Source organism: Onychomys torridus, chromosome 11 (assembly GCF_903995425.1).
Source record: "Onychomys torridus chromosome 11, mOncTor1.1, whole genome shotgun sequence".
NCBI lineage: Eukaryota > Metazoa > Chordata > Mammalia > Rodentia > Cricetidae > Onychomys > Onychomys torridus.
Genome location: NC_050453.1, coordinates 10,374,336 through 10,400,234, shown reverse-complemented (window position 1 = coordinate 10,400,234; position 25,899 = coordinate 10,374,336). Strand labels below are relative to the sequence as shown.

At 45.1% G+C, this 25,899-nt stretch overlaps 2 protein-coding genes across 3 annotated transcripts in view; one reads left to right on the top strand and one right to left on the bottom strand.

Moving 5' to 3' along the window:
• Rab3gap2 (RAB3 GTPase activating non-catalytic protein subunit 2) overlaps window positions 1-14,889 on the top strand; it is an 86,266-nt gene extending 71,377 nt beyond the window's left edge. For both annotated transcript variants that reach the window (XM_036201881.1, XM_036201880.1), the window contains exons 27-35: window positions 2,630-2,696; window positions 3,669-3,739; window positions 4,565-4,600; window positions 5,909-5,983; window positions 6,470-6,688; window positions 10,136-10,225; window positions 10,938-11,153; window positions 12,007-12,165; window positions 12,328-14,889. In XM_036201881.1, the coding sequence (XP_036057774.1) occupies window positions 2,630-2,696; window positions 3,669-3,739; window positions 4,565-4,600; window positions 5,909-5,983; window positions 6,470-6,688; window positions 10,136-10,225; window positions 10,938-11,153; window positions 12,007-12,165; window positions 12,328-12,477 (1,083 nt within the window). In that variant the 3' untranslated portion in view covers window positions 12,478-14,889. The remainder of the gene's footprint in view (window positions 1-2,629; window positions 2,697-3,668; window positions 3,740-4,564; window positions 4,601-5,908; window positions 5,984-6,469; window positions 6,689-10,135; window positions 10,226-10,937; window positions 11,154-12,006; window positions 12,166-12,327) is intronic.
• Window positions 14,890-15,360: 471 nt separating this feature from the next.
• The window catches only part of Iars2 (isoleucyl-tRNA synthetase 2, mitochondrial), a 39,903-nt gene continuing 29,364 nt past the window's right edge, over window positions 15,361-25,899 (bottom strand). Inside the window, exons 17-23 of the mRNA XM_036202328.1 lie at window positions 25,483-25,608; window positions 24,301-24,432; window positions 20,353-20,459; window positions 19,634-19,779; window positions 18,668-18,858; window positions 16,796-16,940; window positions 15,361-15,707 (exon numbers count right to left, since the gene is read on the bottom strand). Coding sequence (XP_036058221.1) covers window positions 15,565-15,707; window positions 16,796-16,940; window positions 18,668-18,858; window positions 19,634-19,779; window positions 20,353-20,459; window positions 24,301-24,432; window positions 25,483-25,608 — 990 coding nt within the window. The 3' untranslated portion in view covers window positions 15,361-15,564. The remainder of the gene's footprint in view (window positions 15,708-16,795; window positions 16,941-18,667; window positions 18,859-19,633; window positions 19,780-20,352; window positions 20,460-24,300; window positions 24,433-25,482; window positions 25,609-25,899) is intronic.

Below are 25,899 nucleotides of genomic sequence, written 5' to 3'. Positions count from 1 at the left end.
AGCAGTGTGTACCGCAGTGGTCAACTGTGTTCTTAAGTGTCTCTTTTTTAGACCTCAGCCAGTAATTCGTTAAGATTTTAGGAGTTATAGCCTCATTCTAGTTCTAACCTTCCTGTTTTCATTGATTGGAAGCGTGGGGTTAAGTCGAGACTGACTGTAATTCATATTCTGCTGTGGGGACTCAGTGAGATGGGATGAAGGAACATGAACAGGATCCCCATCCTGGCACCAGGGTTTGGTTAAGGTTTAGCAAAGACAGTGTATTGTTTAAATCACTCTGTTAATGTAGTCTCTTGATACATAACACCATTACATATTAAAAAGACTTTATTGGGGGAGAAAGGATGTCTTATTGTATCAGTGTGAGTTAATTCACCTTTGAGGTTTTTATACAAGAATGCAGCCCAAGATAAAGAAAAAACCCCAGAGAAAGACTTTGGATACAAGAGGAATAATTTACAAGAATACTTATGAGGGAGACTTGAGTGAAGGAGATGGCGTTTCATCTTGATGTCAAGCCTGAAGGATTGATGCCTTCCTTCAATGGAGTGGTGGGATAATAGATTTGGTGACCAGTTGAGGGTCAGCCATTTAATTGGGATCCAAAGCCAAACTTGGGGCCACACCCTAGGGTACTTCCAGACCAAAGTGCCCACAGAAAATGTGTAACCCTAAAAGTATGGCCTGTATCAGAGAGTTAAGCCAGCAAAGCTAAGCTTGGACAAGAGCTGGCCATGTGTACAGTAGGGCTGTTCCTGGGTCATTGTTCTTGTCCAGATATGAGAAAAGTGGTAAACACAGACACACTGGAGCCATGAGACACCAGGCTGCCATTAGGACCTTTACTTTGACGTCACCACGATTTCCAAATACTGTTAGGTTGGTGCCATTTCACGCAGAAATGCAGGAGGAAATAAAAACTACACTTGGTCCAGTTCACTGAGGCCGGGGCAAAGCACACATCTTCAAGTAAGGAGAGAGCTGTGTTCCAGGCTGGACTGGACCAGGACAGTCCTGTGTTGGAGGAAGGAGGAATGGGTGGCACAGCTTTTGGTTCTGGCTCCCAGCTAATCCTGGTGGCAGCACACAGTGGCCTGACCTTTGGAAACACCGCTGAGCCCACTGCCTTCATTTCTTCCTGAACGAGAATATTCTACAGTCGTAGTCATCTTGAAGCATACAGGAGATGGCATGCATAGTTCCCGTTAGTGCAATCATTGGCCTCCATTAGGATGATTTGAAGAATGGCTGGATGGCTTGTTTATGTGGCTTTCTTGTTAACTATTCATCCACTTAACACATCACCCCCCATCCTAACTTCACCGCTATACACACATCTACCTTTAATTTTAAATTGAATTCTCTCTGGAGAATTTCCTGTATCAACATGTATGGGACAGTAGTGATGGGGCTTTCAAAGGTTTTAGCAAACGTCTGGATGATCTTACGTTACATGCTAGTATGTAAATTTGAGTCTGTCAGCCTTTGTGATCACACAGGTAACTTTTAAGCCTTCCCTCTGGTGTTTGGTGCTCCCTTACTCTAATTCTTTTCTCCTTTGCATGTATTCTGACATGCTCGCCTTCATAGTCATCGTCTGACTTCCTTCACTGGACCATCTGGGTCCATTCTGTTCAGCATGATCTGGGGTGGGGCTAGATGTTAATCATTAATTAGATAATGGGATGATTGAAGTTATCTTATCAAAAGTTACTTACCTAATTCACAGAGTTTCTTTGGTTTTTCTTTTCTTCTCCCCGTCCCCCTTGTTTGTTTGTTTGAGTCCGGGTTTAGCTATAGCTTATCCTGGAAATCCCTTTATAGCCCACGTGGTCAGGAATTCATGGTCCTTCTGCTTCTACCAATTTCTTTTTGTTTGCTTGCTTGTTTGTTTTTGAGATAGGATCTTACTGTGTAGCTCTGGGTGTCCTGGAACTCACTCTGTAGACCAGGCTGGCCTCAAACTCGCAGAGATCTGCCTGTCTCTGCCTCCAGAGTTCTAGGTTTAAAGGTGTGTGCCGCCATGCCCAGCAACTGCTACTTCATTTTCCTCCTCCTCCTCCTCCTCCTCCTCCTCCTCCTCCTCCTCCTCCTCCTCCTCCTCCTCCTTCTCCTCCCCCTCCATGTGTATGTGACTGTTTTGCTTGCATGTATGTATGTGCACTACCTGTATGCCCAGTGCCCTTGGAGATTAGAAGAAGGTGTTGGATCCCCTATGACTTGGGTTGTGGATAATTGTAAGCCATCTTGTGTGTCCTCTGCAAGAGCAACAAGTGCTCTTTACCACTGAACCGTCTTTCCAGCCCCTTTGCCAAATTCTTAAATAGATTTATGGTGGAATTTAGTAAGAAGTCTCCAGTAGGAGCTGGGGATGGGGCTCTGTGGTTAAGGTTGCTTCTTCAGAGGACCTAAGTTCAGTTCTCAGCACCCTAGTAAGGAGTTCACACGTGCCTATAACTCTGGCTTCAGGGTATCTGAAGCCCTCCCCTAGCCTCCACAGGCATCCTCTCACACACAGTGTTCACTCGCCACAGACATATACACAGAAATAAAAGTAAATCTTAAAGAAAGTGTTTTCATTGATGTGAAGTAACCTTTATCTTCTCTCTCTCTCTCTCTCCTGTCTAAGGAAGCACGCTTTTTGGTTAGGTCCATAGAACACTTGAAGCGCATTCTTAATGCACATGTTCAAAATGGTGAGTAGCAGATGTTAAGGCCTCATGGACTCATGGGAACCCCTGCCGTAACAGGACATGAATTGTTAAGCTTACATCTTCCTCTTAACTCTTTGAAAAGTTCCCCTTGTAACTGCTTCCTCCTGGGAACTACTACGGTTTGCCAGCTGCTTTGCTATGTAAATAAAAGCACAGGTTTTGTTCTTGTTTGCTTAGCTGAGGGGTTTTTTGTTTTTTTGGGTTTTTTTTTTTTTTTTTTTTTAGTATTTTTAATGTTTTAAAGTACTTTTTTTATCTTTGGGGGTGGGTGCTTATTTGTTTCCTCTTGCAGTAAGGTCTCCTGTTGCCCAGGCCACCCTTGAACTCCTGATCCTCTTGCCTTTTCCTCCCAAAGGTTGGCATTACAAGCATGAGCCACCACATCTGGCTACCCTGCCATACTTTTAATATTTTAATACTTTTACATAAGAAGTAAGCTGTTCTCAACAATTTGTGCATGTCTTTTGTGATGAATTTCAGAGATGTGCTGGGAGACAGGTAGGTATCATGTTAACAGACATTTCCCAAGAGGTTTTCCCAAATCACTGTCTCAGCCAGTGTGTGCTCCATTTGTTTCATACTTTCACCAAAGCTTGGGGGCCAGGACTGCTAATCAGTAATAGAACCTTGCTGAGCATGTGCAGGGCCCTGTGTCCCACCCCAGCACAGCCCCAGCACAGCCAAGCAAGCAAACATTCAAAGCCTTTCTGGAGGCTCTGTGATGTTATGATGATATTTTTTCTTGCTGCTTGTGATAGGAATTTTATAATTACTGTTTATGGCTATACTCCTCTGTTCACTTATTCTTTCATTAAAAATGAAAATTCTGTGTAAGATGCAAGAGATAATATGTAAATAGAGAGTCCACGTGGTTTAATAAGCTTGGGGAAGAGAGTTACAAGTCTGCTGAAGTTGCATCTGTAACCCTCTGTTCATCTTTCATTTGCTGTGTAGGTATTGCGTTGATGATGTGGAATACGTTCTTGGTTAAAAGGTTTTCTGCTGCTACCTACTTGATGGATAAGGTAAGGTGATTTTAATTGTCACATACTGACTTCTTTATTTAGTTCCCTTAATTTCTTCCTTTCTTTCTTTCTTTCTTTTTTTTTTCCCCCCTGGTTTTCAGGGTTTCTCTGTGTAGTTTTGGTACCTGTCCTGGATCTCGCTCTGTAGACCAGGCTGGTCTTGAACTCACAGAAACACTCCTGCCTCTGCCTCCGGAGTACTGAGATTAAAGGCGTACGTCACCACCCAGCCATTCCCTTAGTTTCTTGATATTAGAAAGATTGTTTACACTGGGGTGTGTGGACAGCTGGTAGACAGTGTTTCTGCTATTGATGGTGTGGTTTATTCCTTCTGGCTTAAATGTACTTCCCAGGTCTAGCGTGTTTTGTTTTGTTTTTGGTGTGTCTGTCTGTCTGTCTGTCTGTCTGTCTGTCTGCTCTTTCCTGGGGAAGCTATTTCTCCCACCCTCAACATTCCTTACTTGTCTGTAGTTCTTTGTGGTTGAAGCCTCCTGACCTTTCCCTCTTCCACATCAGTGTGTCTATTGGTTCAGGGAATTGAACCCAGGTGCTCTGTAAGAGCAACAAGTGCTCTTAACTGCTGAGCCATCTCTCCATCCCAAGAATATGTTTTTGAAAAGAATTATTCATGAGCTCTGTGTGGTATTTTTTGTGATATATATATATTTTTTTTGTTCTACCACAAAAAATGTTGCTCTTAATGTTGGTAGCCTGCCAATAGTTAATGACTGGAATGTAATTATAGCTGTAATTCTGGTTGCTTTTATTTTCTGTACCATTTGAATGCCTTTTAGTTTAAATTTTAACATTTTCTGTCTGTTTCAGGTTGGAAAATCTCCAAAGGATAGGTTATGCCGAAGGGTGAGTGAGTCTCATCGTTAAACCTACAATCTACATAATCTTTTTTTTAAGATTTATTTATTTATTTATTATGTACACAGAAGAAGATGCCAGATCTCATTACAGATGGTTGTGAGGTACCATATGGGTGCTGGGAATTGAACTCAGGACCTTTGGAAGAACAGTTGGCATTCTTAACCTCTGAGCCTTATCTCCAGCCTAGTACTCTTTCTGTATGAGTGAACTTTGATTTTCACCATTGAGATGACAGTGAAAACAGAGAGTCCTGCATTAAGGAAATGGTTGTGATCTGTGCTCACTCTGTCCCCCACCCCGGCTAGATGGCCGTTAGCATGTGAAAGTCTGACCATGGGTTTGCTGGCTCTGCCTGGGCCCTCTGCCTGGGTCTACTCTGCACTAGCCTCTCGCAGTAGAGATAGCTGACCTCGCCTGCAGGCAGGCTGCCCTGGCTGCATAACCGCCGGCCTCAGTTGACATTCTGATCCACTGACACCGAGGCTGCTGGTCGATTTCCCTCCAAATTTTGACACGTTCTTAAATATCCCAAGAAGGGTTGAGACACATAAATCTATTAGACCTTATTCCCCCAAATCACCATAACTAAAGATTTCTGTTGTGCTCTACAGAGTGATTGTGTGACTAGAGTTAAGTGTGTGTGTGTGTAAGTTGTGTAAGTATGCACACACACACTCTGAATTTTGTACTTTGAAGGTGTGAAGAATTGATTGTTGGCTTTAAAAAGGTTATATAGAAATGCAGTAGCTCCTCATACAGGCCTGTAGAAGGGGTCGCTGGGAACTATTTCTTGCCAAAAATGTGAATCTGATATTTGGTCATCAAATGGGGGATTCTAGTTTTGTTCAGATAATTCAGTTCAAGATGCCATGAAACCAGTACCCATGTTGTTTCCTTAGAACTTTGCTCGTTGAACCGCATGTGTGTATCTTACCATATCCCATGGTTAGTTGGCTAGCAAATGCTTTAGCAAGTTGAAGGATCTGCCTTCACTGTGCACAGAGAATACTACATTTTATGTCTCTCCTCTGCCCTTTGTTGCTGGAGATAGAATCCAGAGTCTCTCTGGATCCTCACCCCAGAACATTCAGATTGATCACTAGGATCACACACTAAAGGCTAATATCAAATTGATTGATGTTACCAAACCACTGGCAGAAACTTAAATATGTGTACAGTCATCGGATTGTATTCAGTGTAGAACATCAGGCGGGAGGACATGCTTAGGTCCCTTGTTCCTCTGGTGGTACGGAAGCTTTGATGCAGGCTCATAGTGTTCCTTTCTGAGAACAGGATGTGGGGATGAGTGACGCAGCAATGACGTCCTTCCTGGGGTCCTGCCTGGAGCTTCTTCAGACTTCACTGGAGGTAAAAGGCATACGCTGTCCGGACGCAGTGGGGCATGCCTGGAATCCCCTCTTGGGAGGCTGGGATAGGACTAAGACTGAAGGCCAGCCAGGGCCATGAGTGAGACTACACACACACACACACACACACACACACACACACACAGCACCTCCCTCCACACCCTCATTTGAGTGTCTCTGTAGATATTAAATATTCTGAAAGTCATTGAGCTTAAGAAATGACATCATTATGATGGGCTTATTTACCATATTCATTTGTAGGTTTTGGCTTTAGCCTAAAAAGTGATCTCCCTCTCTCTCTCTCTCTCTCTCTCTCTCTCTCTATCTCTATCTCTATCTCTATCTCTATCTCTTTCTCTCTCTCCTCCCCTCCCCAAGTCTCTCTGAATTATATTTTTGTGATTTCCCCGTTTGCACTTGGGATGTTGAAGTTTTCAGTCTTTGTTCTCCAGCTCTTGACACAGCCTTCCATTCTCCACTTCCACAGGCTGACATCAGCAGGGATGAAATGCAGGTGCCGATCCTGGATACTGAGGATGCCTGGCTGTCCGTGGAAGGCCCCATCTCTATAGTGGAGTTGGCGCTGGAGCAGAAGCCCATCCACTACCCGCTGGTGGAGCATCACTCCACCCTGTGCTGCATCCTGTATGCAGCCATGCGCTTCTCTCTGAAGAGCGTGAAGCCACTTGCCCTTTTTGATAGCAAGGTGAGTCCCCAAGGACTTCAGAGCTGCTGTGGGGTTGTCGGCTGGCAGCCACATGAAGTTCTTACTGAGGAGTTCTGGGTCCTTACCCTACCTAGCTCCATTCTTCTAGTTCATTCACAATGTCCTTTGATGTCCTGTGGGGTTTTGCCCTCTGCTCTTGGTCCTTCTCATTCTGCACATTTTCTCTAGATACATCCAGACTTACTCATACAGTCTGATGAGTGTGCTTTGGTTGAATGTCCTAGAGTTTGAGATACTTTGTATCTGGAGACCCTCACACCATCCTGCCCTGACTTCAGTTTGCTTTCCCTTGAGTTTCCTGGCTTGAGTTATTAACAGTAATGCCATCCTTTGTGTATTAGCACACACTAGAAACCTGGGGGTGAGCCCTGCCTCAACCCAGTCTACTCACTTGTTCTTACTGAAAGCTGAATTTAGGCATGGTGGCCTGTGCCTGTAATCCAGCACTCAGGATGTGGAAGTTGGATGTTTGTGTGTTCACGACCAGCATAAGCAACAGTCAATTCCAGGCCATCCTGAGCTAAATGAGACCATCTCAAGAACCAAGACAACCTACCGGACACTGCTGTCCAGTACTGCTTTCCTAGCTTGTGCCTGGTTCCCCACCCTCCTTGACTAGGAAGCAGACCCTTCCTAACTGTCCTGCCTCCACTGCTCTTGAGGCCCAACACTGGGGGAGCTGTCTTCCTAAGCAGATTGGTTCCCTGCCTCACATTTTGTAGCTCCTCGAAAAACCAACGTGGTGGTCTACTAAAAGACTGCATCATTAGGCTGGTTAGTAAGTCCTGAGATAGAGGATTCCAACAGGAAATAAAAACTTCATCTTTACCACTCAGGTTTGACAGGGTTGGAGAATATGGCTTCAGTGCATGAGAAAAGCATAGAGAGTCACTTCTCAGCCTTTTGGCTAAAGTGTAACATTAGCTTTTTCTCAAGACAGGCTTCCCCTCAGGTTCCTGTCTCTGTAGGAGCAGAGATGTGTCTCCCTGGAGAAACACCACCTCTCTGAAGAGGACACACAGGGCATGGAGTACTCAGCTCCTTTGCTTACACTCACAGCCTCAGGGTCATGATCTGTTCTTATTATTCTAGGGAAGTTGTGCCACACAGAACTGTGGAGCCAGGGGGGACTTCCCACAGCCGTTCCTGCCGTCGCCATCCCTCAGTCACATCTCCATCACTTTCTTCACAGGCAACCAGTTTGTGTGGCCGGTGTCCAGTTATTTTTTTAGGTTTTGAGATGATCACTTAAGCACCCTCTTCAAAGTCCTTGTCTGTGTCCCCCAACTTGTCACATCTCTTTGCTGTTCCCATGTCTGTGTACCTTGCCTATCACAAAGCAAGAGCTGAGTGGGATGCATTTGTAATCAAGATGTCCAAGGAAAGGCGCATGTGCACAGTGCAGAAGTTCCATTGTGTGAGAAGGGTCCAGTCAGGGACAGGGGAGGGTGTGGACTAGGAGACAGTAAGTTCTAAGGGCTCACAAGAACCCCCTCATAGGACTGACTGTAGAGCTGAAGCAGGCTGAAGAGCTGACAGCTAACCTGTTCTCAAGCTGGGGACTTTCATGGAAAGCTTATTCGGAATGTCTTAGCTATGTGAAGTTTGACAGTCTGTATTAGCAGGAGTAGTACATATTTTAAGAGGAATATTTTGGGGCTGGTTTTCAGCTTAGTGGTAGAGCACTTGCCTGGTATGCCTGGTGCCCTGGGTTCTATCCCACCTAAGCAGAGTGAGAGAGAGAAATGTTTAATCAACAACATTGAATATTTAGAGTACAGTTGTTTAGGGCAGGGTCCAGCACAGTGCTAGAGATTGGATCTAGCCTGCAGCGGACACAAAGGGAAACAAAGACTGCTGCTTCCCCAGCAGTTAACTTCTGACAGAAAAATAAACGTTAGGGGAGTGTGACGGCAAATGTTTCTCAATGAAACAACATTATATATCATAAATATTGGTTTTGAATAGTATTTGAAATACTATTTCAAGTAAAAGATACACAAGAAGTACTAGGTTTGGCATGGTGGTACATGCCTTTACTCCCAGCACTCAGAAGGTAGACACTGCCTGAGGATCTTTGCTAGCCAGGACTACCTGCATCCTGGGCAAAGACTGACCTATGTCTGAAGCTAGTGGGTAAATAGTTTCAACCTCTTGGCACTCTGTGTAACTTAGAATCATAGACATTCACTCTGCAGATACTTTTTAGAGACTTTCTGGGACGGCTTGTTCACAGGTGAGTGGTTGTTGAGTGCAGACCTGGGTGCTCTCGGCTCTGCACTCCATTTCCTGCTGAGGGAAATCTGACTCTGTTGTCTGGTTGGTTTTTGTGTTGGGGGTTGGAGGCCAGAGGAAGATGTGTAGCTTTTTCCTTACTGCCTGAGACAGGGAGTCTCACAGCCAAAAGCTCCATGTTTACTCTAGGGCTGGCTGGCCAATAAGCTCACTGATCCATGTACCACCCACCTCCACTTTCCAGTGTGGGGTTGCCGGCACATGCAGCCATTCCAGTTTTTTATGGAAGTGCTGAGGGCTTAAATTCCAGTATTCATGCTTGTTCGGCAAGTGTTCATAAGAACACTCAGTGGATAACCACTGAGCCCCCTCCCCAGCTTGCCCTGTAGGACTCCTAAAACCACGTCCATTCTCTTAAACAGTGATAAGTATCTTGAAGGATTCAGACACTTGCTGATTGTTCAGTTACCTGCTGCTGCTTAACCAAAGTCATCCCAAAGACTTGGTGGTTGCAAACAACCACCACTTACTACTTAAGAGCTTAGCCCCGCACAAGCTAGCAGCTGCTCTGTCACTGAACTAGAACCACAGACCCTGGTAGCTCGCAGTGTCTGTTACATAGCCTTGAACTCAAGCTCCCCTGGGATTACAGGCATGTGTCACCACACCTGGTTTATTTCCTCAGACCTAATGGGTCAGGAATCTGACTTCCTTACCTAGCTGCCTCTGGCATAAAGGTTCTTGTGGGACTGTGGTGGGGTTGCTTCATGGAGGCCTCAGCTACACTGGGGAGTATGATCTACTCCATGTAGCTGTGTCTATAGGGTGGCTCACTTGGCTACTGGGCCCTCACAGAGGGAGTGAACAAGAGCATACAAGGCAGAAGCCACAGTTCTTTGGAGCCCAGTCTGGAGCATGACTTGCTGTCACCTGCCTAATCTATCATATTTGCTGCCCGTCAGCAGCCCACAGTCCAGGGGAAGAGGAATTGCCTGGGCTTGATACTAGCAATGGTTACCAAGTTAGATAATGAACAGAATGCTAAGATCTTTCTGTTTAAGGGGGATATAAAAACCAACCATGAATTACTCATAGTAAAGTGATTGGTTTTAAAAATCTTTCCCATATGCTCCCTTAATAATCCATACTCATCAGGGTTTTTTGTTCTTGTTTTTCGATCTTTCTCTTTAGGGAAAGAATGCATTTTTCAAAGACTTAACTTCAATTCAATTATTACCGAGCGGGGAAATGGATCCAAATTTTATTTCTATAAGACAACAGGTAAGCTAGCTACTAGATTTTGTTCTTGTTTCTTAAGAGGAAATAGCAAAGCAGAAATATAGCTGTCTTTTTAAAAGCTGACTACTTCAAGTTATTCCCAAGAGCTAATTTTCCTAGTGTATATTCCTTTATCGGTACCAAAACAACTTTAAAGCAGTGGGATGGTCCTGCAGGTAAAGGCCCTTTGTGACCTTAGCTGGACCTCCAGGACCCTCATGGCAGAAAGAACTGACTCCTCCACATTGCTGCTGTGGCATGTGCACTCACATGTACATGCGTATGCAAGCACATATATAAACTTTAAAAATTAAAAGGTGTGGTGGCGGCACATGCCTTTAATCCCAGCACTTGGGAGGGAGGCAGGCTGAATTCAAGGTCAACCTGGTCTACAGAGTAAGTTCCAGGACAGTCAAAGACACACAGAAAAACCCTGTCTCAAAAAAACCAAATAAATAAAAATTAAAAATAATTGTAATGGAGTCTCTCTGGTTGACACAAAGTTGACTTAAGACACTTTATTTTATTGTCATGTATATGGGGGGTGGCCTTGTGTATTCCAATAGCACTGTGGGGAGAACACCTTTATGTAGTCCATTCTTCCACTTTCCCATGAACTCTTGGGACTGAACTCGGGCTACCAGCTTCTACAGCAAGCACTGGGTTCCTCTTCAAAAGTACTGACGAGGCAGTGCTGTGCCTTCCTGTCTTCAAGTTCTTACTGAAAGTTGTCAGTGCAGCTGTCCAGGCTCAGCATTCTGTCACCAAGGACAAAGATCCCTCCGAAGAGGCAGTGACCACTCATTGGAAAGACAACTGGCCAGTTCTGGCTGTAGATTTAGCTCATCACCTTCAAGTGAGTGAAGATGTCATTCGAAGGCATTATGTAGGAGAGCTGTACAACTATGGAGCTGACCTCTTAGGAGAGGAGGTAAGACTGACCTGATATCATTCTTGGGGCTCTAGCTATAAAACAGACAGCTGGAGGACACAGAGGATGAATATTCAGAGTCGGATATAGTGGTGCATGCATTTGGGATGTAGATGCAGGAGGATAAGAATTTTAAGGTCATCCTCATCTACATAGGCCACCTTGGGCTGCAGAAGACCCAGGATCAGAAAAACAACAAAAGAATAGAAAGTTGAAGCCAGAGTTGTGCCTGGTGCCGGGTTTGTACAGGGCTAGAACAGTAAAACAGGTAGGGCCCTTGTGGGACTGGAGGAGCAGGAAAGCATGGGCAGTTCTGTAACAAGAGACGAAAGTGAGCAGAGCCATAGGATAAATAGGAGCCTCGGTGGGTGGAAAACAGTGACAGCCGAACTGACCTCTCAAGGAGGGAAGAGTGCCTCGGATGGAAGAACCAAGAGGATAGAGGTCCTCAGATGGGGACCAGCTTGGCAAGGGGCAAGGCTAGAAAGCCAGTGGGGCTGCCAGGCCTGTCAGCAATGAGTAAGGGGTGGGTAGGCATCCACTCACCAGCAAGGAGTGATGAGGGGAAATTGGCTGCTCTCCAAGCTTGAGGTTACTGTAGTATACTCAGTAGTCACTGGAGGATCTACAACCATCCCTTTCCCTTGAAAATAAGGTATACTATCATTCTGAATTGCAAATTTAGGTAACAAAACTAGCCAATGTGCAAAGATTTGGGTTTAAATTCTAGGTTGGATTTCGGTCTTCCTTTGTGTATACCCACAGTCATGTTTAGTAGACTCTCTTCACGGACAGCCTTCAGGGAGCAAGCTGAGCAACTCTTGCTGTATTATTTCTCCATGTTCATCCTCAGGCCATTCTGCAAGTTCATGACAAAGAAGTGCTGGCATCTCAGCTGCTCGTGTTGACAGGGCAAAGGCTGGCCCATGCACTTTTCCACACCCAGACAAAAGAAGGCATGGAGCTGCTGGCCAGCCTCCCACCCACACTCTGCACCTGGCTGAAGGCGATGGTGAGTGCAGAGCAGCATAAGCAGGTCCATGGGTGACCTTCCTCTGTGAGTTCACAGCAAGAGAAATGTTTTGATTGAGAGAACTTCCATAATAACGCTTAAGGCAATAACAATCATTGTTTGAGTGCATGAAACTAAAGGGCTTTTGTGTCCCATTTGCAGAACCCCCAGGATCTTCAAAACACTGATGTGCCAATTGCAACGACAGCTAAACTGGTGCATAAAGTGATAGAGCTCCTGCCAGAGAAGCATGGCCAGTACAGCCTGGCTCTACACCTCATCGAAGCCGTGGAAGCCATGGCTACACTATGACAGCGTGAGGAGACCCTGTGACCACACAGACCACTGCATGGCATTTGACAGCAAGATCTGGAACTTTGGGGAGGGTTTGTTCTTGTTTTTGTTTTGTATAATAAATAAATATATTACTTTTAAAAAGTGCAATCCCGGCTAAATTCCACTTCTTCAGTTGAGACTGAAGATAAAATACATTAGCTGTGCTATAATTAATACAGATGCTTTACTGTTAGTTTTTCATTCAAATAAGCAGCTTTATTATTAACTTTGGAATTGTAACTGGTTATAACCTGCAAATTTCATTCTTACTGTAATATTCTAGTTCCTATCCAAATGTCTCCAGTGGGTTAAGTGTGTTCGTATAGCTTCCATCAGCACGCTAGAGATAGAGCCCACATCCCTTTAGAACATGCAGATGTCCTTAGGCTTGGCCCTGCACCAGGATGCCACCTGGCAGGGAGCTCTGGGTGCTGCTGCTGCCATCAGAGGAGACATGGCTTTGAGATCACCGGAAGGGACCTGGAGAAGGACCTGGAGCCTGCTGTACTTGCCAGAATTGGGAATCAGAGATGTGAACAATGCAGCAGAATCAATGATGATGTAAACTAAGATTTAGTCTTTATTTTGTCAAGTTCCAAAATTGTATCCACATCAGGTAATTGTAAAAAATGTATTATCTTGTAAGACTTATGTAAAAAAAGAACAAAGCAAAGAATCTAAAATATTTAAAGTCCAACTTTATTTTTCTTCCAAGTGTTCCAAAGTGTCTGTTTCTGGGACTTGGTCATGTTGCCTATCCCAAGAGCAGGCCAGAGAGCACACTTTGTGCTGTGACAGCCTTAGCAAACCTACCTCACAGCTGGGTGGAGAGGATAAACTGCGACCAGTTCTATAGCCTGTAGTGCCTAGAGCAGACCAAGTGCTACCTACCAAAGTGGGAGGCAAACCCACCTACCCCGTCTGGCAACAGCGCTTTGGCTCTGCAGATCGGCAAGTGCTAACTGCGGTTTAACTATCTCTGGAATGTAGCCATACAGTGCAATTATTGGTGTCTGCCATGACCACAGTTGTTCACAGGAATCATTCTAATAGTGGGAAGAAGCCAACTCCACCATTGTGAAGGTTGAGAATGTTCTTCAGGGACACCCAGTAAAAGTCTGAACCTGAGTACACACAAATGTGAATTCTTTTCCCTTAAAAAGTTAGATCTAGGTAAGATTGTGCCTGGCTAAAACTAACACTGTTAACTGTCAGATTTCACACCTTCAAAGAGAAATACTTCATGTGTCACTCGGGTGGCTGAGGAGCAGCTGGCCATGGGCTGCTATCTCTTTAAGTCCAGCTTGAGTGACAGAAAACCCGCTCTTCTGTATGTACGTGGTCCCAGGAAGTCCGTTCTCCCATGCCCTGCAGTACTCTGGAAGAGGAGCAGGCACCACTAATGATGACGGTCTTTTTACTCTAATTCCATTACTTGTTTGGGAGGGGGGTGGCTTGTGTTTTTTTTTGAGAATAAAACTGGCTAAATTTACTCTTGTAAGTCACTTAAGAGAACCAGAACACAAATTGTTAAGGCTCTCAGATGTGTCATTCAAAATATACATAGAATTTAAAAACTAAATCCTGAGTCTGTTTAACAAAAACAGTAAAATAGTCTACTACTTTACTAAGGGCTTTAAAAATAAATCTGATAAAGAAAAATTAACATTTATGTATCCATTCTCTAACAACGAAGTGCCACAAATAAAGTAATTAGGTTCTAATATGGGGCTGGTGTCCCTACAACGAGAGCCTGACACATGCCCTTAGCCAGTAGTGTTTCCCTAGATGCCCCATCTCTTCTTACAATTCCATATTTTTATCTTGTTAATGAAAGTGTCAGTTAACCCTAACTTCTCTGTCCCAGGTTGTGCTTAGATGTAGATAGAAGAGGAGGGCCGGGATAAATGTAGACACAGCAGTACACAGCACCAGGCTTCCCATGCTTCCCACTCTGGCAGAGACAGAAAAGAGCTGTACCTTGTTAGAAAAGTCCATCTAAGGTCAGTGTGAAGCCTGCTGCATTTACATAGCTTTTTAAAAATATGATTACTTGTGATTTAAAATCATGGAAAACTAAGACTTAGTACCAATAAGCTTACATTGATTACAGCATTCACTTAGAAACAAGTATTCTTAAACAGTACACTAGCAACAGTGAAGGCTCTCACCTCAGGGATGGGTTTGCTAGGCAGCTAGATTCTGCTTAGTAGATTAGCCATCCTTGGAAGATCAATCCAGTTTTGGATTCCTTACAAGATGCTCTATTATTTATCTACTGTCAATGTATTGTAAGTAGTGAATTCTGTATATACCATTATTTTCCATGTCTGTTCATTATTGTGAACTTATGTATATTAGTGAAATAAATTTTCAGCTTTCATGTTATTTCCTTGACATTCATACATGTAAGACAAAGAGATTTCTTCCTCTTGACTAATAGTTTGGTGATGTTCTTTGCAGTACATTCCAAAATCCTGCTGCCTTAGAAACTTGATGTTTGCTAGTGGGCAGAATGAACTGGCTCCCTTCACCTTGTGTGGGCACAGAACTCTACCACTCCCCTGCAAAATTACACACTCTTCATTATCTACAACTTCTACACCATAATCAGCTGGAAGTTTCCCAGAATGCCTTTATTTTCAGACATCACAGAACTTAAATACTGAGTCAAAAAGTTTCAATAAAATATGAAACATTCTGTTTGGCCACATTGAAAGTAACCATATTCAGTGCCTGACTCTGAAGAAGTCCATCATGAGTGTATGTGCAGACATGTATGTCTGCACATATGTATTTTTGTGTGTGTATGTACGTATGTATATATGTGTGTGTGTGTGTGTGTGTGTGTGTGTGTGTGTGTGTGTATGATACATATACATGTGTATATGTATGTATATATATAAATCTGTAGTTACAGGAAATTCTTTTCATATTCTGATTTTTACTCCTATCTTTCTCTTTTACCATTACTCTTCCCATCCTTACCTAAATCTTGGATTTCTTTCTAGGGTTCTAATAACTCACCCCAGTCAGCACTGAGGAGCTATTAACATCAGAACGCTACTTTGCACCCACCACCTCTGCACACCGAGGACAAAGGGTATCGGCAGTCTCGGTAGTGTGCTTCCAACACCGAGGGCACTTTTCTCTGGCAGCTGGTAGGACGATGACTTTATAGGACGACTCCTCACGAATGTCACCACCTTGAAAAGAATACACAGAGCACCTCCACAGTCATTAAGCTTGCACTGCAGTCCCTCATCCAGCGGGCACTCCTTCCCCAGGCTTTCCTCCCTCCCACCTTGCCAACATGGCCCAGGTTGCCCTGTAACAAACTGTCAATAAAACAGGATCAAACAACTTGACTCTTGAAGAGCAGATGACTCAGGCCAACTGCTTCTCCTCCAGGTCGGAGCTCCGCAGTGCTCAGAGGTGGCCCTGTCATTCTTGATCCAGGTACACAGCTGACTTGGAATTCCTTTTTTTTTTTTTTTTTAAATTAGGACAGACTCTCTATGTAGCCTTGCCCTCACAGAGCCTCCTCAGTGCTGGGACTAAAGGTGTGTGCTACCACACCCAGCTCTTCACCCAGGATTTTAAAATGCCAAGTTATAGAGACAGCGGCAATGCCACTAAAAACTTCAGTTCCACCAAAGGAGCCACTCTCCACCACTGCAGCTAATGAGGATGAACCAAGGGGACAAAGCTCTGCAGACAGTGCACAAAGTCCTGTGATAGAAACCCCAGTAAGGGCTGGAGAGATGGCTCAGAGGTTAAGAGCACTGACTGTTCTTTCAAAGGTCCTGAGTTCAATTCCCAGCAACCACATGGTGGCTCACAACCATCTGTAATGAGATTTGGTGCCCTCGTCTGGTCATACATGCTGTATACATAATAAATAAATAAATCTTTAAAAAAAAAAAAAAAAAAAGAAAAGAAACCCCAGTAAATCTTACCGAACCCCTGTAAGAATGGCTAGATAGTATTTTAATTTTGGACAGTCATCAAGGGAAATTTTAGAATCTGCCTAGGAAGGGCGAGTGGGTCTGGGTAGTATTAGGCACTACCTCCTATGAGGACACAACACCAGAAGGAAAAAGACTCACAGTTACAGTTACTCAGTGGGTGAGAAGGAGCCTCCCGGCCTCAGCTTCAGTTCCTAGAGCCCGGAGAGCTGCTGGCTCAGCCAGCTCGCCGCTGTGTACAGGTCACAGGCTGTCCTTACAGTAACCCAGTCCCATGGCAAGCTGGGGGTGCCCTCAGCTCTTCAGTCCACACCCACTGCTCTCACCCTCTAGATTGATGAGGAATGTCCCTGTGAGCTCAATGCCGTCTGCAGTCCTCTCCCGTGGCTCCTGAGCCAGCAGTGTTGTCTGGGAGGCCATCATTAGCTCATTCAGCTGAGACGTGCTAGATGTCTCCTCAGCCTGGAGCATCTGGAAGGCATGGGAAAGTTACTTTCAATTACAATTGGACCATCAATTTTAGTTTTTTACTTTGAAAACTATGGTTCCCCTCAAACCTCGACCTCTATGGTATTTATTACACTTACTTTGCAATGAGTAAGAGGCTAAGTTACCCTTATCTGTCAAGCCAAAATTCTGCCAACTTTTGAAGAGCCTCCTTCCCCATCACGCTTCCTCTATTAGCAGAGTGGTTAAGATACTGTAAGTACCTGGGCGGTGGTGGCGCACGCCTTTAATCCCAGCACTCAGGAGGCAGAGCCAGGCAGATCTCTGTGAGTTCGAGGCCAGCCTGGTCTCCAAAGTGAGTTCCAAGAAAGGCACAAAGCTACACAGAGAAACCCTGTCTCAAAAATAAATAAATAAATAAATAAATAAATAAATAAATAAAAAAGATACTGTAAATAAGACCGGCTTTCAGTACAGCACACTGGCAGCAACCTGATACTCCATCTTTCCATGGTGTACAGTGACTAGGCTGATAAGCACTTTTGAGATTTTTTTTTCCTTTGTAATTTTTATCTTCAAGAGGAGTTTGTGAATTAATATAAATATTCCTTTAAAAATGAAAGAACATGAGACTCGATTAATTTGCTGTCCATAAGCATACATGTGTGCAGGGGTGGGGGAGGTGGACGGCAAACCAGAACTTGGCTGTGCAGCATACAGTGGCCAGCGTCTATTCTTACCATTGCCAGCAATGTCAAATACTCTAGTGACTCCACGTCTCAAATCTTTACATGTTTAAATTGAGTTTACCAACCGAAATAAGATGGTTCCTTCTTAAAGACTTAAGGTATGTTATGTGCATGAGGGCTGTATGAATGTATATGTACTACATGCAGAAGAGGGTGTTGGATCTCCTGAAAGTGTAGTGACAGGTAGGTGTGGGCCACTAGGTGAGTGCTGGAAACTGAACCCAGGTCCCCCACTGAATTAGCAAGTGCTCTTAACTGCTGAGCCACCTTTCAGCCCCAAACTGACAGTAATAAAACCTTTAAAAACATACATTCACCGACAGTTCTTTCCTTAAGCATTTAAACTAGACACAAGGCTCAGGTCAGTGTATTACACTTACCATCCTGCCCCTTGGCCAATCATTCCCTAAGAGGCCCATAAAGAAAACTCAGGTGGGACATGTGGAGTTTAAACACAAGGAAAGTTTGGAGAAATATGTTCATTTGCTGTCTCTGGTTCTTATGAAATTAAAGAGAACTTACTTTGGGTTGTTTTGGGGTTGTTTGTTTTTTGAGACAGGATTTCTCTGTGTAACCCTGGCTGTCCTGGAACTAGCTCTGTAGACCAGGCTGGCCTCGAACTCACAGAGATCTGCCTGCCTCTGCCTCTCGAGTGCTGGGACTAAAGGCGTGTGCCACCTCTGCCCGTTGAGAACTCATTTTTGGAATATGATCCAGATGGACAAATTTTTTTAAAAACCCAGGCCTTCAGTGTAAATCTCCTGGTTTTTATGTAATCTGACACTACTGCCGAGGATGTCTGGCACTGACCTAAACAGCCCCCTGCATGTGTCACACGTTCAGAGCAGGGGACAGTGACAGGTTCAGTGTTGCCAGACTGAAATCCTAGCTTCTACATTAATACACGATCTTAAACATTTGAGAACAGAAAGAGATTCCAGATTCAATGCTCCCACCATTTCCGAAGGGAGTGACTTGCATAGCTCCATCCATCAAGCATACCTCCATGATCTCAAACAGGAGCCCTGGCTCAATCACAATGATAACCTCGTACTCGGCAGCATTTTTGCCAGGGATGCTGCCAAGAAAGGAATCTCGCATGGCACACGCACTCTCCACTGCCTCCTCCAGTCCTGGTTTCTTCCAGATAGAGCTTGTATTAATCCAGCCAGTTCGAAAAACACTCTTGGGTTCTTTAAAAAAAGAAAGTGAACTGAGTTATACACAGTCTAGACAGCATATAAACTTTAACCAATGAGACTTACCACTCACCAATGGAGAGACAAGGGTTGTTACATAGGACGTGAAGTTCAGTGAACAAGTGTGCTGTTCACAGGGTCCACGAGTAAAAGGTGGGTCACATTAGAAACACATCAACATGAAGTCTCCAAAATGAAGCACAAGTATAAACAGTTGTTCCTCCTGCTATGAGGTTAGGAGTGACCCACCCAACACCCCCATGAGTTCTAGTTTTCTATGGAAATAAAGTCAGGAGAGAAAAAAAAACCTAACATGAAAGTATTCACTAAAAAGCACTGTACTTTGCTTGAATACAGCTTAAAATACAGCCTGGCAGGGGTAGCTCACACCTTTAATCCCTGCACTTGGGAGTCAGAGGCAAGTGGATCTCAAGGCCAGCCTGGCCTACAAAGTGACTTCCAGGACAACCAGAGCTACACAGAGAAACCCTATCTTGAAAAACAAACAAAGAACAAAACAAAGAGCTTTAAATACATTTTGGAACATTATAAACACATTTAAGCAAAAGTGTTTTCTCAATGCTGGCAGGTACTTAATCTATCTCTGAAGGCACAGAGTCAGCCCTGACTCCTGTGAGAAGGTCCAGAGCAGACTGGATGACCAAAAGGCATCCGTCCCAGTGACACTGTAAGTGCACTGTGAGACACTTACAAAGCCCAGTCCAACCCTGGCCACGGCCCCTCTCATGCAGAGCACAGCTGTCCTTACCTTTGACATAGGGGATGTGCTGGAACACCTCTTCTGCCAAGTGAGGAAGAATTGGGGCAAAAGAACGGACCAACACATCCAGAATTTCTGCCAATGCGGTCTGACAGGAGCGCCGTTTGGGGTCGTTCTCGCTCTCACAGTAGAGCCTGGAAGAACAGCCGACACTACATCTACTCCATACCGGTCCTGGACAACTTTTCTTCTATCCCACTTTACTCTCAAGATGTACCTGTTTCCTCTGACTTTAAGGACATTCTAGGTCGCCATCTCTGTGTACAACCAACAGAGTAACTGACAACATTTAAACTGACTCCCATCTCAATGGTGCCATAGGGTTTTCAGGAAAAGAGCGTGAGTTGTAAAGCCTATGCCAAAGCCACTGAGGTGCTGTGTGACAGGCTGGGGCTGACAGCTCATGCCAGACTAGTCACCAAGTCCACTCAGCCTGGCGTGGAAATCTCTTGGTAGACTAGGCTAGTCTTGAACTCAGAGATCCTCCTGCCTCTGCCTCCGAGTACTAGGACTAGAAGGATGGGTATTGCCCTCCTCATTTTTCAGACACACTGAGATTGCACTCTAAGTTGCCCCAAACATGAAGCTGGTAAGTGGCAGGGCACATGTGGGGCTTGACCCATTTCCCGGATGTAATTACTGCCCGGCTGCCCACGTGGCCACTGCATCTTGATGCTGCTGAGGACTGCATGCTTAGCCACACTCACCTGTCCTTGACTATGCTGAAGTAGAAGCTGGACAGTTCTCTGGTATAGAATGCTTTTAACAGCCTGATGACTTTCCCAAAATCGTACTGTTTGTAGGAATCAGTAATCTAGAGAACAGAGACAGGAGAAATGTGGGGTCTGGGATGAGCCATGAAAACAGGCATCGTCACGGGGGAAGCAAGCCCCTTGCACTAGCATCTCAGGAGATAGATGGCTCAGCCACCGTGCTTGCTGCACAGGCATGAGAACCGAGTACGGATGCCCAGAACTCACGTAGGTGGCCCTCCCTCGGGCAATGCCTGTGATTCCAGCCTCAGTGTGTGGAGCCAGGACCCTGAAGCACACTGCAAAACCAGCACGGAGTGAGCTCTGGGCTTTCTTTCCCTTTTATAAAACTCGCCCTTGAAATTTCAAATAAACTGTTTACTGGTTCACTTTCTTGTTGTTTTACACATCTGCTATTCCATTTACTTGTGTATGAGCCACAGATCACATGTGGAGGTCAGAGGACAATCTGCAGTTGGTGATCTCCCACTGTGTGAGTCCCAGGTGAGCTCAGGTCACCTGGCTTGGCAGCAAGCACCCTTACCTGCTGAGCCATCTTACCTGCCCATTTGACTGGATCTGGTTTTTACTGTCAGAACCTGCCTCAAAGGTGCACATACACACTTGCACAAGCATATACACATGCATGCATACCACGCATACATACACATGAAAAAAGGGAAAAAAATGTTTCCAAGACAGAGGCAAGAATACAAGAATGCCAGAGAATGTCATTCTAGAGACACAGCTACTCAAAATAATCACTGCTCTACTCTGGAAATGACAGAGAATATATACCATGGGCAGAAGAGTTTATGTTTAAATGCCTGTTTTGTGTAAGCATGCATGTTCATGTGTGTGTGTGTGTGTGTGTGTGTGTGTGTGTATGCCAGAGGTCAAGCTCCAGCCAGGATCCACGCACCTTGCTTTTTAAACAGGTCTCTTCCCTGGTCTGGACCTCAACACGCTCCTCTGGATGGTAAGCCACAAGATCCACCTGTCTTCAAGGTCCCAACACTCAAAACACAAGCTTGTGCCACACCTGACTTTTTAAAGGTCATCTGGGCTCCAGAAATCAAACTCAGGCCCTCATGCCTGTACAGCAACCTCTTTACCAACCAAACTATCGTCGCAGCCCAGTTTGGTTTTAAATCTACAATGCTGATGAGAGATCACAGGACCTTTGTGTGTGCTGGGACAAGCTCCCCACCAAGCCACTCCTTTGCCTGTGAGTTCTAAGGAATGGAATCATACAACTTTTAAATTGTTTCTTTTTTTAGGTCAGATGTGGTGGCCCATGCCTTTAATCCCACCACTCAGGGAGGCAGAGACAGGTGGTCTGAGTTCAAAGCCAGTCATGTCTACATAGCAAGTTACAGGCCAGCCAGGGCTATACAGCATGCCTGTGTGTGTGTGGGGGGGGTGTTAAAATTTGTGTGTATGAAGTGTGTGTGCACATGTGTGTGCAACCAGGCATGACTATGGAGATCAGAGGGCAACTTTTGGGAGCTGGTTCTCTCCACCATGAGTTCTGAGGGTCAAATTTAAGCCGTCAAGGCTTTGGGGTAAATGCCTTCATCAGCCGAGTCATCTCATTGGCCAAAATCAAATCATTTTTAAAACAGCAAAGAACAGAAGGTGCCAGCCAGGGGCTCCATCATTACTTATGCTCTCGTCCATTTTTTAGAGAAAATCTGCATGTATGCTTCTGACACAGGACACACTGAAGCAAGACATGTCTGATTATGGGAACGCCGACCATCTCATATGTGTGATGGTTCATGAGACTGTCAACTGGGCAGGATTTAGAACCACCAAGCAGATAAACGTCTGGACGTGTCCATGATAGTTTCCAGAGACATTTAACCCGCCCTGAATGAGTGGTAAGACCCTTGGCAGGGGCCCCGGGCTGGATAAAAAGGAGAGAAGGAGTGGAGCGCCAGCACAATCTCTTCTTCCTGCCGGCAGACAAAATGTCACCGTGTCCTCCCAGCCACGGCAGACTCTCTCTTCCCGCCCTATTGGTGAGGTGGCTTGGCAGGTGAACGCACTAGCCACCAGGCTGGACACCCTAAATCCACTCCCAGAGGCTCACGTGGAAGACAGAGAACCGACTTCCACCATTCCTGGACAGCCATGTGTGTACTGTGGAGGGCACACATGCACGGGTGCACACATACACTCACGCCACCATGCCAAATAAATAAATGCAAAATAAACTCTTCCTTAAATTGCTTTTGTCTGGTAGTTGTCAGAAAAGTAACTAATATGGAAAATGGGGGGGGGGCAGTTGCTGTGGTAAATCTGCTCCGTTTCAGAGGCCTTTGGAAGGGTTTGTAGGGAATGTGGAAGAGTTGTGAACTTGGGAAGCTAGAATGCTTAATGGGTCACTTTGGTGGGACTCTGGAAGGCCAGAATGGCAAGAAAAAAGAGGACAATGGAGACCCAACTCATGAGGCTTCAGAGGGGACTCTGCTGCAAACTGCCTAGAAGTCATTCATGTTACATTCTGGTGAAGAATCTAGCCGCACTTTGCCCTTGGTAACTTTCTAGAATTTATTTTATTTTACATTCTGGTGTGTTGCCTGCATGTATATCTATGCACCACCTGTGTGCCCGGTGCCTGCAGATCTACAAGAGGGAGAGGGGTCCCCTGAACTGGAGTTTCAAATGGTTGTGAGCCACCGCACGGGTACTGGGAATCAAATCCAGGCTTTCTGGAAAAGCGGCCAGTGCTCCTAACTGCAGAGCCATCTCTCCAGCCCCTGTCCTGGTAACTCAGGTGAGGCTAAACTGAAAAGAATAAGTTGTCTGGGAGCGGGGGAAACTTCAAGACAGCTTAGCACCCACAATGTGCACTGTTACTGTTTGCTGTTGTGAGTCACCTCTACGACAGACAGCACAAAGCTATGAAAAATGTGCAGTTGGTGAGGAAAGGCGCCTGAGCGCGGTTCCATGCAGAGAAAGCAGCAGCTGTAACTGTTAAAGATTAGCACCATAGAGGGAACGCTCATGTTCTTCACTGGGACAGTAAGCAAGATGCCCTGAGCCCACAACCCCAGCCGCTGAAAGCTCCAATTTATAAATGCACAATTTCATTAGAGAGAGCCCGACCTGAGAATTCCACCAAAGGGGTTCCCTGCTCAAAATCAACCATGCAGGGAAGTGTTGTCTTAGGCTTTACCAACAAAACACACATAAGCAGCTACAGCTGTGGCAGAAGACACCTTGAGTGGACAGCAGAACTTGACCATGTGGCTCTTCTTCATGCTGCTGGTTTTTCAGGGAAATGGAGGCTTGCACTAAGGCTCCAGACAGCCACTGAGGCCAGGAGATGTATGACAGGGGCAGAGTCCCCGCAAGGAAGCCACGAGAGGCACGAAGTTGTGAGACCTCAACAACACACGGTACAGAGGAGCGAGGACTCAGGAGACACAGGAGAGTCACCCTGCCCTGAGGGACACACCTGCCCAAACAATACGGTTCTATTCCTTGTTGGACAAGGAGATGATCTTGAGGAAAGTCTGCTGTGACCGGAAGCCTGGGCCTGTGGTTTTCATTCCTGCAGTCTTACGAGGCTAGGGAAGGGACGCCAAGATGGCTCAGCAGGTAAAGCTGGCTGCTATCAAGGCTGACAGCCTAGGTCGTATCTCTGGGACCCACAGGGTGGAAGGAGAGAACCAAGTCCACACATGAATTCTGGTGCCCACACACACTCATAAATGTAAAATGGTGATAATTCAGCACAGATGAGGAGACACTTCATCCCAGTCACTCTGAACTGTTTGGAGCATAGCTTTGTGTGCTTTCTGGGGTGCGCTAGGCATGCCAGGTTCATCCACTAAAAGCTATGGAAAAGGTGCCAATGTTGCTATTTGCCAAAGCCCGCTGCTGTATACTGACCTTTGTCGAAAAATCCTGAATTAAGTGCAGCATATACTGGTCTATGACATACATGTTTTTGGCAGGAACAGAATCGGTCTCCGGGTTAAAACCAGCCACATTTCCCAAGAGAAAGCGGAGTGTGTTTCTAAGCTATTCACAATAAAGGAAAGTACACAGTTAAAGACAAGTCATGAGACTTCCAAGTCACCAAAGTTACTTTATAACTGTTCATTTCTCCCAAGTTCTGTTATTTTCTTTTACTTTTTTTCTCTTCCTCCTCCTTCATTTATTTATTTATTTTAATTATATTTGTGTTTTAATTTTACATATCAGCCATGGGTTCCCCAGTCCTCCCCCCTCCCGCCCCCGCCTTCTCCCCAGCCCCTCCCCTCCATTCCAATCTCCTCCAGGGCCAAGACTCCCCTGGGGATTTAGCTCAACCTGGTAGATTCAGTATAGGCACACATGAATTATGAACCAAAAGCTGTGGAGCCCCCAACTGGATCAGGCCCTCTGGATAAGTGAGACAATTGAATAGCTTGAACTGTTTGGGAGGCACCCAGGCAGTGGTGTTTGGAGCCTGGGGCCTATGCTGGGGCCTTTGCTCAGCCTGGAAGGAGGGGACTGGGCCTGCCTGTACTGAATCTTTTTCTTCTTTTAAGACCATGTTTCTCTATGTTCCAAGACACTGGCTGTCCTGGAACTAGCTCTGTAGACCTCGCTGACCTTGAACTCACAGAGATCCCCCTGCCTCTGCCTCCTAAGTGCTGAGATTAAAGGTGTGTGTCACCATCATCTGGCTCAAGTTCTATTATTTTCTTAGTAAGATTTTTAAACCCTATTATTCCTAAATAAGACCGCAGAGGCACAAATGAACTCTCATGCGAACACCCAGTTTTATGAAGAAACAAGCAATGGATGAGTTTTCATTGACCTTCTTTAGGATAACCCACCTTTCCTAGCCTGGCCTGCTCATGTGTTATGCTATTTCATATGATTCACAAGTAAAAAGAAAGGTAAGTGGATTTAACTTGCAAAGAACATGGAAAGTATATGAAGTATAACTTTACATCAGCTTATGATATAGTCTATACATTAATCAGACTGAAAGACACGGACATTTCTTAGTGTTGGTATTTTAAACAAATGAACAGTCTGTTTTCATACACGTCTCATAAACGTTCAAAGAGGAGATCTGACCTTGTTGATGTCATCTCTAGCAGCACTGAGAGCAGAGGGGCCGATGGTTACTTCGGCGAAGACATTGGATTCAGCTATCCACCAGCGCAGGGCATCAGCTCCAAAGGGAGGCTCTTTGCTCTGGTCCTTTTCATTGAAAAACAACATGTAAGAGCCTCCTTCCCCATCACGCTTCCTCCACTAGCAGAGGGTTAAGATACTGTAAATAAGACCTGCTTTCTTTCAATGCGGGCGGCAAACTGAATACTCCACCTTTCCACGGTGTACAGTGCTAGGCTATCTGATGAGCACTTCTGAGATTTCTCCTTTGTAATTTTGATCTTCAAGAGGAGTTTGTGAATTAATATAAACATTTAATTAGAAAAACAAAAGCTTTAGCTAAAGTTCCCCTTCAGATGCAGGCTGTGTGAGCACAGT